At 39.1% G+C, this 14,070-nt stretch overlaps 1 protein-coding gene across 1 annotated transcript; it reads left to right on the top strand.

The window, feature by feature from the left end:
• Nucleotides 1-1,594: 1,594 nt before the first annotated feature.
• On the top strand, nt 1,595-4,871 carry LOC116558573 (melanoma inhibitory activity protein 2-like). The gene is given in 3 exon segments (XM_032288593.1): nt 1,595-3,448; nt 3,451-3,570; nt 4,697-4,871. Coding segments are annotated over 3 exon segments (1,893 nt in total). The 5' UTR covers nt 1,595-1,791; the 3' UTR covers nt 4,813-4,871.
• The last annotated feature ends 9,199 nt before the right edge of the window (nt 4,872-14,070 follow it).

Consider the following 14,070-nt stretch of genomic DNA (forward strand, 5'->3'; position numbering starts at 1 on the left):
ATACAAATAGACTGGTGATGGGCCATAGGTGCAGACCCCTACCACGGAGTATGTTTTCTGAGACTTAATGTTTCTTGTGGTGTACCCCCTTATTCTAAAATTAGTGAACTAACGATTTGTGTTAGTTGAAGTATTTGGTTTGTTGGGTTGTGTTGTTAGAGATGTTAATTGTATCCTAACTTGCCTCGTGATTCTAACGAGAATGTCAGCAGAGCCCTTTTTAGGAGTTAGAGCTGATGCTTATGAATATTGTATTTACTACTCTTTCCTAACATGACTCTACAGAAGTCTTTTGACATCAGAGGCTGTAAAAGAATATACTTTGTTTCTGTTATTAGAACTGAGGTAGATATGGAAGTCATTTAATCTAAACTCCTTTTCTAGATGAAGTAGCTATAGCCTTTAGAAGCTAAATGATATGGGCTGGGCACGGTCGCCCATGACTGTAATCCCAGTACTTTGGGAGGCTGATGTGGTGGATCACTAGAGGTCAGGAGTTCAAGACCAGCCCGGCCAACATGGTGAAACCTCATCTCCACTAAAAATATAAAAATTAGTTTGGTGTGGTGGTGGATGCCCGTAATCACAGCTACTTGGGAGGCTGAGGCAGGAGGATCGCTTGAACCCCGAAGGTGGAAGTCGCAGTGAGCCTGGTTTGCACCACTGCATTCCAGCTTGGGCAACAGAGTAAGGCTCTGTCTTTTAAAAAAAAAAAAAAAAAAAGTTAAATGATGCGTGTAAGTGTTAAATTAGCTACTTAGTGGCAAGTGTAGAATAAGTCATATCCTGACTGCCAGATTTTTTCCAGCTGTAGTCTTCTGCTTCATATGTGCTCCTACCCTTAGCCGCTGACAGCAAATAGGGCCTGAAGGTCTTATTGGATCTTACTTATTTATTTATTAGGTATTGTCTTATTTATTGAAGTCCTGAAATGAGGAATCAGATGAGCAGCTACAGACTTTTAAAAAAATTGTCTAAAGGCTCTTTAAAAGGAAATCTCAAAATTTATTAAAAATCATATGTATCTATGACTTGAGACATTTTTCTAAGGAAAAAACCCCATAAGTATCATAAGTGTTGTGTCTTGTTACTTGCATTCTACTAATGTGGACGTATAAAGATGAGTAAGACAGGTCTTAGCTCAAAAGTATATATAATTCAGTGAGAAACATGCCTGCAAAATTGTGTTTTGCATAATTTATGTGTGAGACTATGTAATTCAGTATTACACAAGTAGTAAGGATAATTAACGGTGGAAGAGCCTTTTCAGTTATGGTACTGACAAACGCTTAGTCAAAAAATAATGAATATGATTTTGAAACTGTGAAATTATTCTAGCTGGGGAGAAGTGTGGAAGTTGAAATGCCAAAATTAGTTGAGGAAGGTGGTGGATCGCTGGAGGCTACGAGTTCAAGACCAGCCTGGACAACATGACAAGACCCCAATCTAAAAATAAAGTAAAAATAAAAGAAAAAGGCAGCGTGGGCCAGTGAGGCCTGTGGGTGCCTGCATCCCCCAGATCCCCACTTCGTCTTCCAGCTCCCCAGCGTTTCCCAGCTCCCCCCACAGCCAGCTCTGCAGTGGTCCGCTCCAGCTGCCCCTGTGGGTTCAGGTTCCAGACAGAAGGCTGCCTGTTCTCTGCCCTTTGTTGTGGCCCCCACAGGCCCTGGTTACTGCGGCGACCACCAGAGCAGCCTTGGCACTGTGGAGGAGCCCCAGGCTACCCCTGAGCCATACTTGAGGCTGGTTCTGGAGGTGCTACACAGGGTTGTGGCAGCACTGCGTCAAAGTATGGGAGCAGATTCTAATTCTTATGGTTTTCCATGGGAATGGGTGATATGGGCAGCTATGTTTGGATTTTTTGCTGTTCTCTTTTTTTTGTGGAGAGGTTTTAGATCAGTTAGGAGTCAGCTTTATGTGCGAAGGGAGAAAAAGCTTGCTGAAACGCTGTCTAGACTAATTGAGGAAAAATGTCAACTACTTGAAAAACTGAGCATTATTCAAAAAGAGTATGAAGGCCATGAAGTGGAGTCATCTTTAAAGGATGCCAGCTTTGAGAAGGAGGCAACAGAGGCACAAAGCTTGGAGGCAACCTGTGAAAAGCTGAGCAGGTCCAATGTGGAACTTGAGGAAGAAATACTATGTCTAGTAAGAGAGTTAAAAGAAGAGAAATCGAAACAGTCTGAACAAAATGAACTGATGGTGGATATTTCAAAACAGATACAGTGTCTAGAAGATGAGTCAAAATCCCTCAAATCACAAGTCGCTGAAGCCAAAATGACCTTCAATACTTTCTTTCCAATGAATGAAGAACCACTGAAGATAGCAATAAAAGATGCTTTGGATGAAAATTCTCAACTTCAGGAAAGCCAGAGACAGCTTTTGCAAGAAGTTGAAGCGTGGAAAGAACACGTGAGTGAACTTAATAAACAGAAAATAACATTGGAAGACTCCAAAGTGCACACAGAACAAGTTCTCAGTGATAAAGACAATCACATCAAGACTCTGACTGAACACTTGCTGAAGATGAATGATTGGGCAGCTATGCTAGGAGAAGACAGAACGGATGAAGACAACGTGGAGTTAGAACTGAACAGTGAATCAGAAAATGGTGTGTACTTAAATCATCCTCCAAATGGAGCTTTGAAGAAACTGATTCATGCTGCTGAGTTCAATGCTTCTTTCAAAAGCTTAGAAGAAGAAAGAACCCAAATTTATATTCAGTTATCTGAAGTTGATAAAATGAAGGAAGAACTTACAGAACGTATTAAAAATCTTGAGACTGAACAAGCATCTTTGTAGTCAGAAAACACACATTTTGAAAGTGAGAATCAGAAGCTTCAACAGAAACTTAAAGTAATGACTGAATTATATCAAGAAAATGAAATGAAACTCTATGGGAAATTAACAACAGAGGAAAATTGCCAGTTAGAGACAGAAGAGAAACTTTCTAAGGTAGACAAAAGGATCAGCCATGCCACCGCAAAGCTGGAGACCTATAGAAAGAGAACCAACGATCTTGAAGAAGAATTGGAGAGAACGATGCATTATTATCTAAAGCGCATTATTTCCTATGAGAACAAAGCGCATGATAACTGGTTTGCAGCTCAAACTGCTGAAAGACATCTCCATGATTTAAGGAAAGAAAATGCTCACAGCAGACAAAAATTAGCTGAACTAGAGTTTAAATTTGAACTTTTTGAAAAAAATCTGCATTCATTGGATGTTCCAAAAGCACCATTTCACAGAGAGTCTTCCCTATATGGCCCCTCACCATTGGGTCAGCCTTCATCTGAAACAAGAGCTTTTCTGTCTCCAACTTCATTGGAAGGTCCACCCAGAGTCTCACCTTTGCTTCCAAGGAGAGAAGGAAGAGGCTCAAAAGGCCCAGGCAATCCTCTGGACCATCAGATTACCAGTGAAAGAGGAGACTCAAGCTCTGATATGTTAACGATTCTCACAGGGGTCCTTCTGACACTGGGCCCCTGTCACCTCTATGGGAAAAGGGAGCTTCTGGAGATGATTTTCCACCAAGGGATTTCCCAGGTCCACCACATGCTCCATTTGCAAGTATGCTTGTTTTTAAAAAAATTTTTTTTAAAGTTCAATATGTGTTTTGTTAATCAGAGATATTAATTTTACTATCTGTTCATGAAGTAACACAGTGGAGGAAAAACTTTTCTAGCATTCTGTGAGTGTACCATTACTCTTCTGAAGTGGGAAGGCAGGCAGCCATAAGTGGAATGTAATGAGGTTTCACATTGATTCATCTTGATAATATAGAATTATTTCTGTATTTTGGTTGTCAAGAAAATAATTGACTTTTTGCAGGTCTTATAAAACTAAAATTCTTTATTTCTTATTTGGTAGCAATTTGTTATTCTAGCAGTTAGTTAAAATAATTAAAATTTATATTCTAGGATTAGAATTACGGGCTATGATATTTTTTAAAGTCTTTTTCATAAGTAGTTCTGATGTAGTCCTACTTATTTAAAACTTAAAATGCATTTATTATGTTTGAACTAATTGTTGGATTTACTGAATTCTTTTAAAGCTTCACATAAGAAAAAAAGGAATAATATATTGGTTTTATATTCATACTTTACTGTTTTGAACTATAGGTTTCTGCAGAAGAAATATGTGGTTAGCAAATACTAAGTTTGCCTATGAACATCTCATCTAGACATTCCTTCCCTTGTTTCTCCTCTCTTTTTAAAGCTTAAAGTGAATTAAAATTAATTTTGTTTGGGGGAATTTTAAGGTGGTCTTTGATATAACTGGAGATGTTTTAGTGTAATATCAAATCAGAATCGGGAATCACTGATACGAATTTTAAGTTTGGTGAAAATTATACTACATGAAAATGTTCTTTGAGAAGGACTCTGATAATGAAAGAAAAAATATTATTTTTACAGTAAGTTCTATATATTTTGACATAGTTCCTCTTTTTTAAAAGAGGTATTAAGATAGGACAAAAATTACATTAAAAATTAATGATTTTCCTTTAATCACCTGTATTTGAAGAGATACATTTTTCTCAATGTTGTAAAAATTAGTTTGTTAGATCAAATAACTATTCTGGTGTCAATTTTCAAATAAAAGAATAGGTAATGGAAGTTGTAAACCTAATGATTTATTAGGGCACAGTGCAGGTTCTCAAAGTTATAAAACATCTTTCACCAATCTCTTTGAACAGTGAGAAATGTGTATTCACTGAGGAGTTTTCCTCCTCACCTTCCCCAAGACCTGGATTTTTCCTCCCACCTCCACTCCAGAAGTGAGTCCTTCAGGGCTGATTCCACCTTCAAATGAGCCTGCTACTGAACATCCAGGACCACAGCAAGAAACTTCACAATATTTTTTGCTCTCTTAAAAAATGATTTTGACTGATATCATTTTCAATTTAAAGTAACTGCTGTTACTGTATAACTGTTACTTATATTTGCTTTACTTACACTTTTGCTAAAATGGAAGCTTAATGGCATTATAATTCCAGGCTAGTATTTTATAAATAAAGATGATTTAGCCTGTAATCCCAGCTACTCAGGAGGCTGAGGCAGGAGAATTGCCTGAACCCAGGAGGCTGAGGTTGCGGTGAGCCGAGATCGCGCCATTGCACTCCAGCCTGGGTAACAAGAGCGAAACTCCGTCTGAAAAAAAAAAAAAAAAAAAACAACAACAGATTTAAATATAAATCTTATGAGTAAATGATTTTCATTTTCTTTTATTCTAGATAGTATATTTTAATTTGATTAATCCACCATTATATAAACAATAGTGAGAGTTTTATATATGTAATCTTGCAGATAGGGAAGCTTTGAATTCTAAAGGCTGTGTCTTTATGCCAAGAACTGTATTTATTGTGGTTGTAGACAAATGTGAAAGTAACTTTATGCTGAATTAAATAAGTTTTAGTTGATTTAAAGACTTGTTTGGCATTGATAACAATAAAATCAGCTAATTTTTCTATTAAAAACCCTAATGTGAACTATGAGTTTAGCTGATAATAATGTACCAGCATTGGTCCATCAGTTGTAACAGATACGCCGCACTAATGCCAGATATTAATAATGGGGGAAACTGTGTCTGTGGGTGGGGCAGGAAAAGGGTATATGGGAACTCTATACTTTCTGCTCGCTTTTTCTGCAAACCTCAAATGCTCTAAAAATTCATTTAAAAAAATGAGATGAAAGAAGAAAAAGTAAATGAAAAAAATTCCAAGGAAATAAAAGTAGAAGAAAATATAAATTAATGTATAATTTCAGAAAAAACTTGGTAGGACTATATCAAAAAACATGAATCAAGAAGGAAAAGACTAATACACCACTAGAACAATGAGCAAAAGATATCAATAGATTTTTTTTAAAGAACAGTAAATATTCGATTCGACTATGAGATAAATGTTCAATCACATTAACACTAAAACTTAAAATATGAGATTTCATTTTTCTCTATGAAATTGGCAAAAATTTTTAAAAGAGATAATAGTAATCACGAGGGGCCAAACAGGTCCTTTCACATATGACCAGTGAGGACTGTAAATTGGGATGACCTTTGGTCAGTAAAAGATTTTCCAGAACTTGGAAGGTAAAATATGATTGCACAATTCGTTTTTATGTCAGGGCATTGCATAACTAGCCCATCTAAGGTGAATTGAATCCTGACTTCTTATTATTGATTTGCACATTTTGCAACTGTAAATTCAGATGTTACCTTGGTAAAATGTTAATATTTTTGTCCAATAGAGAGATAATTTCTGTCCTGCACAAATATGACTTCTGCTCTGTAAAGAAGATAGCACCAAAAGTTATGGTTTATCACCCTGTAGGACATTAATCAGATGTATATCTAATTTAGCAATAAATTTTTAATGATTTTACTATTATTTTTCTTAGATATGTATGTATGTAAGTATATATTATGTATATGTATATTCTGTAGTATATATACATAATATACATACCATATGTGTATATATATCATATACATTGTGGGATATACATATATGTAATATATGTAATATATGTAATATATATGTACATATGTAATATATGTAATATATGTATATCCCATACATATATGTACACAATATGTATATTGTGTATACATATATACAAAATATATGTATATATAGTGTATATATTATAGATTTATACATAATACATGCACATAATATATGCCTCTATAGATATATGTACATAATATATACACACAGATTCATATGTAATACATATAGGTGCATAATATATGTATATACTTATTCATATTATATGTATATACATATATTGACAGATATGCATAATATATATATACATATAGATAGATATACATTGCTTTTGTGTGTGTGTTTGTGTGTGTGTGTGTGTGTGTGTGTGTACACACACATAATTTCTCATGTCTTTCTTTGAACTGGCTTTGTTCTCCTCCTGGTTTCCTCATTAATGAGTTAAAAACTTGACCTGCACTTACTCTATATTTATATGAGAATACTTTTTAACATTTAAAAATTATACATTTGACCTTTTAGAGGAGTAAACTTGACCAAATATGTTAAGTCTTAAAAATGTACATGCTTTTTAACCTCGCAATTGCATGTCTAAAAATCTTTCCTAAGGAGGTACTGAGGTACTCAAAGATGGAGCTCTGAGAATGTTTATAGATGTGCTGTGTATAACAATGAAATATCAGAAACAAATGTACAACACTAGGGCACTGATTAATACCTACGTGTGTTTGTGTTTGTTTTGGAGTTTCGGTTTTTGTTTTGTTTTGTTTTGTTTTGTTTTGACGTAATCTCATTCTATCACCCAAGCTGGAGTGCAGTGCTGTGATCATGGCTCACTGCAACTTCAAACTCTTGGGCTCAAGCAATCCTCCTGCCCCAGCCTCCTGAGTAGCTGGGACTATAGGTGTGTGCCACCATGCCCCACCCCTAAATATGTTTTAAGAACGGTTGTTTCCAGGCACATAAAATTTGTAATTTTAAAAGTTTTCTTTTATGTTGTTCATATTTTCTTGTGACATTTTGAAAAGAAAAAAGTTTGAAAGTCACAAAGTCTGATTCTACTGTTTTCATTCTGGTTGCTATCTATTGAGGGGCTTAGCCCCTGACTATAGTTTTTCCCTCTGTCCCAATTGCTGCTGCTATCTTAGGGAATTCAGAGCCCTTACACAGAACTGATCCAACACCCTGGCTTTTACGTTCCTGAATTTCCCATTTCCAGTGATCTTTACCTCCACTGCACTTTTGTAATTCACTCTAAGACATTTTGATCCTGTTTTCATTCAGAATTAGTCATTGGTCCTCTCTAACACTTTTGGGCTTTTTTCTCTGCTTTGCTTTTAGATGAAAATGCTTTCGTTGTTTTTCCCATTTAAAAAAGAATGCATGTTTACTGGAAAAACTTTTCAGAAAATACAGAAAGATTTAAAAAAGAAAATTAGGCCGGGCGCGGTGGCTCAAGCCTGTAATCCCAGCACTTTGGGAGGCCGAGGCGGGTGGATCACGAGGTCAAGAGATCGAGACCATCCTGGTCAACACGGTGAATCCCCGTCTCTACTAAAAATACAAAAAATTATCTGGGCATGGTGGTGTGTGCCTGTAATCCCAGCTACTCAGGAGGCTGAGGCAGGAGAATTGCCTGAACCCAGGAAGCGGAGGTTGCGGTGAGCCGAGATCGTACCATTGCACTCCAGCCTGGGTAACATGAGTGAAACTCCGTCTCAAAAAAAAAAAATAAATAAAAAATAAAAAAATAAAAAAAAATTAAAACATTGCAGCTTGTGGATTAGCACTCAGCATGTTGGTCACCTTAGTCTTATTTCGTCATCCAGGTTGGAGTGCAGTGGTACCATCTTGACTCACAGCAACCTCCACCTCTTGGGTTCAAGCAATTCTCATTTCTCACCCAGGTGCCACCACGCCTGGCTAACTTTTGTATTTTAGTAGAGACCGGGTTTCGCCATGTTGGTTAAGCTGGTCTCAAACTCCTGACTTCAGGTGATCTGCCTGCCTTAGCCTCCCAAAGTGCTGGAATTACAGACGTAAGCCACTGCACCCAGCCCGAATTTTTCTTAAAAGACCTCAGAATTTGATGTATGTCTTATTCCATATGCTGTGGGTCAGCATTTTCCATAGTGAGAAACCTTCATCTTATGGGATATAAGATGATCTGTTGGAGTTTGGAAAGACAATATTGCAATGTCTATGTTCTTTATTTAATTTCTACTTTTGAGTATGTTGTATTTTGTAAAGAAAGCATTACCACAGTAGTACCTAGATGTAGTTTATAATAATAAGTATGCAGATATTGAGATTGCATGTTCAAAAATTTTTACTGATGGGGTTATGATAAAAAATAGTTTGCAAATCCCTTTCTATAAGTACACTCAGATACAGAGTAGCAGACACAACTTGTCTTTTACTTTGGCCATATCTTTTTTTTTTTTTTTTTTTTTTTTTGAGATGGAGTCTCCCTCTGTTGCCCAGGCTGGAATACAGTGGTGTTATCTCAGCTCACTGCAAACTTCCTCTCCCAGGTTCAAGCGATTCTCCTGCCTGAGCCTCCTGAGTGGCTGGGATTACAGGTGTGTGCCACCTCGCCCAGCTAATTTTTGAATTTTTAGTAGAGACAGGTTTTCACCATGTTGGTCAGTCTGGTCTTGAACTCCTGACCTTGTGATCCACCCGCCTTGGCTTTCCAAAGTGCTGAGATTACAGGTGTGAGCCACCGTGCCCAGCTGACTTTGACCGTATATTACATCCTTTCAGATTCCTGAGGTGCCAGCAGTAATTCTTGTTTTGTTTTGTTTTATTTTGTTTTCGAGAGGGAGTCTCACTCTGTTGCCCAAGCTGGAGTGCAGTGGCACGACGTCAGCTCACTGCACCCTCCGCCTCCCAGGTTCAAGCCATTCTCCTGTCTCAGCTTCCTGTGTACCTGGGATTACAGGTGCCCACCACCATGCCCGGCCAAATGTTTTGTAATTTTACTAGAGACGGGGTTTTACCATGTTGGCTAGGCTGGTCTTGAATTCCTGGTCTCAAGTGATCTGCTCGCTTCAGCCTCCCAAAGTGCTGGGATTACAGGTGTAATGTGCCTGACCTCCAGCAGTGACTCTTGTTATTTTGGATGAGGTACATTTGTGACAGACATGAGGGCCCTTCATGACTGATCTTCGTAACAATCCAGCCACCACTCCTCCTTGTATTGGCTCCTGCCCTACTCAACTCTCACTGCTCCCCACTATGTGTCTTGTACCCCCCAGTCACCTTCACAGTTTTGCAGGGACCGTGCCTCTGCTTCAAACTGTCAGGGAGGAAAAAATTTTCCTGTACGCTCTTAGGTTCATTCTCCAGAGGTGTGTGAGTTAAACTAATAAAATACAGATTCGCTGGAGGAAGAAAAGTGTCATACATAATAGCTAACCGAAGAAGTAGTTCACTCCCTCATGGTTAGAGTTAGAGGTTTATTTGCCTAACTTAGTAGGAAAAAGGGAATGTGGAGAAGAGTCTTCTCTGGGAAGAACCAATACGTTTCTTTCGGAAAGACAAATGGGATTTTAGGTGAGCAAATGGGAAATAAGAAAGTTGTGATGATGTTTGTTTTTGCAGGTGCAAGTGGTCTTTCCACATCCCTCACAGCCATGAAAATCCTCTGGAGAAGAGATTTATAGTAGCCCCCTTTCCCAGAAATTGCCACTTTGATTCAGATAAGAAAAGCTCTGAGAGGCTTCTTTCTGCAACCTTTGACTTTCAACTGTCTTCAGCATAAAGTAATCTTCATAGCAACTCTGGAGCTCCAAGTGGTTCCCCGCAGAACACACACACACACACCCCACATGCATGCAAACATACACTATACCCACCCTACCGGCATTGTTTTGCCTGGCTAACATCTTTTCAACCTTTATTTATTTATTTATTCATTTATGCGACAGGGTCTTGTTCTGTCACCCGAGCTGAGGTGTAGTGGCTCTAAGAAGGCCCACTGCAGCCTCGACCTCCTGCCTCAAGCAATCCTCTCACCTCAGCCTCCTGACTAGCTGGACCCATACACACATGCCACATGCCTGACTATTTTTTTTTCTATTTTCTCCTAGGCTCCAAGCCATCCACCTGCCTTGGCCTCCTTAAGTGTCGGGATTACAGGCGTGAGCCACTGCATCCAGCCTTTTCAACCTTTAAAACAGCTGTAGCATCATCCTGGGAAACTTTCCCTTCACACCCTTCTCAAGGCCACATCGAGTCCCCTTCCAATGTCTCCCCAGTACCTCAGGAATCATTTGGTCAGAGCATTCAGTACACTGTGTTCTTGTTATTCATTTCTGGTCTTACTTCTGACCTATAAATTGATGAAGCATGCTTGAGTACTGTTTCTGCCATATGGTGGGTGCTCCATAAATGTCTATTGAAAACATGAATGCGCTAGATGCAGTGGCTTGCACAAGTAATCCTAGGACTTTGGGAGGCTGAGGCAGGCAGATCTGAGGTCAGGAGTTTGAGACCAGTCTGGCCAACATGATGAAATCCCTTCTCTACTAAAAAATACAAATATTTGGCCAGTTGTGGTGGCATACACCTGTAATCCCAGCTACTCAGGTGGCTTGAACCTGGGAAGTGGAGGTTGCAGTGAGCTGAGATGGCACCACTGTACTCCTGCCTGGGTGACAGAGTGAGATTCTGTCTCAAAAAAAGAAACGAAAAAGAGAAAGAAAGAAGGGAGAGAGAGGAAAGAAAACATGTATGAATGGTTATATTGTTTGAATATTTGTTCCCGCCCAAATCTCATATTGAATTATAATCCCCAATGCTGGAGGTGGGGCCTGGTAGGAGATGTTTGGGTCGTGGGGCAGATCCCTCATGGCTTGGTGCTATGTTTGTAATGGTGAGTTCTTGCAGGATCTATCATTTAAAACTATGTGGTGCCTCCCCTCCTCTCTCTCTTACTCTCCCTCTCTCTCTCTCACCCCTCTCCATCTCTCCTGCTTTCCTCCTTTCCCCATGTGATGTGCCTAGTCCCCTTTCACCTTCTGCCATGATTGTAAGCTTCCTGAGGCTTCCCTAGAAGCTAAGCAGATGCCAGCACCATGCTCCCTGTAAAGCCTGCAGAACTGTGAGGTGATTAAAACTCTTTTCTCTATAAATCATCCCGTTTCGGGTTTTTTTTTTTTTAATAGCACTGCAAGAATGGCCTAATACAATGATAATATTATTTTGGCAAACTGCATAATTTGAATATGGAACTCTTTTCAGAGGACATTCCTTGTACTTGAAAACGTGGCTTGATTAGTTTTTTTTTTTAATTTTTAAGAATTGTGGAATTGTAAATACATATAAAATTTACCATTGTCAATTTATCATTGTCAAGACCAGTGTCAGGAAGCATTTTCTACATGTTTTCTTCTAGGAGTTTTGTGTTTCAGATCTTACACTTAAGTCTCTAGTCCATTTTGATTTAATTTTTGTGGGTGGTGTAAGATGGGGTAGACAGATTCTGCCAGTGCTGTTGTTGTGTGTAGGAAAAAGGACAGACTTTTGGTGCTTCCAGCTCTGCCATCTTCTCAGAGTCCTTCCCTTAATTAAGTTTGTTGAGGTTAACACAGCAAAATGAAGAACAATGAACCAAAGTAAAGAGCCATGGCACGCAGGATGAAAGTAAGATGGATTGCATCTACTGAAGTGCCTTTAGCTGAAGTCTGTGAGAGTAGGAGCTGTGAAATTCTAGGCAAGTGTGGTATAGAGAAAGAGCCCTCACTGGGAAGCAGAAGATTTGAGCTTCGCTTCCCGCTCTGTCACTTTCACTCTTTGACCCTTTGTTTTCTTGCCTATGGAATGAGGAAAGAATACGTAATTTATGAGCTATAGACAGAGAGAATGTATTTGAAATGACATTGTAAACTTCAGAGCGCTGTACAGAGTGTGAAGTGATTTGCGAATACAGCACAGGAGAATCTGATTCAACCAGAGACGGTGGAAGCATTTCATGTGAAGATGCTTGGGGAGACATCAAGCCCTTCAATAGTCCACTTTCTTGCGATGCACTCTTCCTTTATTTTTTCTTTTTATTTCAATAGGTTTTTGGGGAATAACTGGTGTTTGGTTATATAGATAAGTTCTTTAGTGATAATTTCTGAGATTTTGGTCACCTATCAGCTGAGCAGTGTGCATTGTACCCAGTGTGTAGTCTTTTATCCCTTACCTGCCTCCCACCATTTCCCCTGAATCCCCAAAGTCCATTGTCTCCTTCTTATGCCTTTGCGTCCTCATAGCTTGGCTCCCACTTATGAATGAGAGTATATGATGTTTGGTTTTCCGTTCCTGAGTCACTTCACTTAGAATAATGGTCTCCAATTCTATCCAGGTTGCTGCAAATGCCATTATTCTGCTCCTTTTTATGGCTGAGTAGTATTCTAAGCACTGTAGAAAGGCCAATCAGAGAGCCATTCTGGTGGAGGAGCTTCTCAGGGGCCCTGGAATCATGCCACTTCAGCAGTTACTTGATCTACATCCTCATGCTTCACTGTGATCTCAGGTACTAATCCACAGCTTGTGGCTATGCCTCTACACAGTACACAAATGGAACTGGAAACCCCAGTTTCACCCAGACAGCTTGCCTGCTCTGGGTTTAGGCAACCCACCAAAAATTTGCAGCAAACCAAACCAGTGATTCCAATTTAAATTGAAAGAGTGCATTCCCAATTCCCAATTGCAAAAATATAGAACCAGCCCAAATGACCAGCAATCAATGAGTGGATAAAGAAAATGTGATATGCGTGTGTGTGCACACGTGTGCACACACACACACACAGACACACCATGGAATACTACTCAGCAGTAAAAAGGAGTGAAATAATGGTATTTGCAGCAACTTGGATAGAATTGGAGACCATTATTCTAGATGACTCAGGAAAGGAAAATCAATCTCTTTGGTAGGATCCAACATCCTACTTGGAACAAGAAATCTTGCACTGTTATCTAAATACATTTTCTTATTTTTGTTTTTTAGAGACAGGGTCTTACTCTGTCACTCTGGCTGGCGTAGCAACACAACCATAGCTCACTGCAGCCGGGAACTGCCGGACTCAAGCAATCCTTCTGCCTCAGCCTCCCAAGCAGGTGGGCCTACAGGTGTGCGTCACCACCTCCAGCCTATAATTCTTAACCAAGGCTCCACAAGAATCTGTCTTTTCCTTCCCAGAACAACACAAATCATAAGAACAATGAAGATTCATGTAGATGTATGGATGTGTACCTGTGTAATTCCAAGTAGTTTATATACATTGACCCATTTAATCTTCATTACAGCCCCGGGAGTTTGGTGTTGCCTTTGTCACCACATTTCATGGAGGAAGACATAAAGTATGGAATGTGACAAGTCTTTCCAAAGAACATAGAGCTAGTAGGTAGCAAAGCTGGAACCAGAACCAGCTCTTGAGTCTAATACCTAACTCACTATGTTGTTGGCTATATAATTGTGAGAATGGGGCAGAATATGTAACTGTTTGTTAATTCCCTGTGAACAGTTGGTCTGTGCTTCCCCATGCCCCTTCTTATTTAAAAAACTGTGTTAG

The sequence above is a fragment of the Sapajus apella genome, unplaced genomic scaffold (genome assembly GCF_009761245.1).
Source record: "Sapajus apella isolate SASKATOON/1434 unplaced genomic scaffold, GSC_monkey_1.0 scaffold2, whole genome shotgun sequence".
Classification (NCBI taxonomy): domain Eukaryota; kingdom Metazoa; phylum Chordata; class Mammalia; order Primates; family Cebidae; genus Sapajus; species Sapajus apella.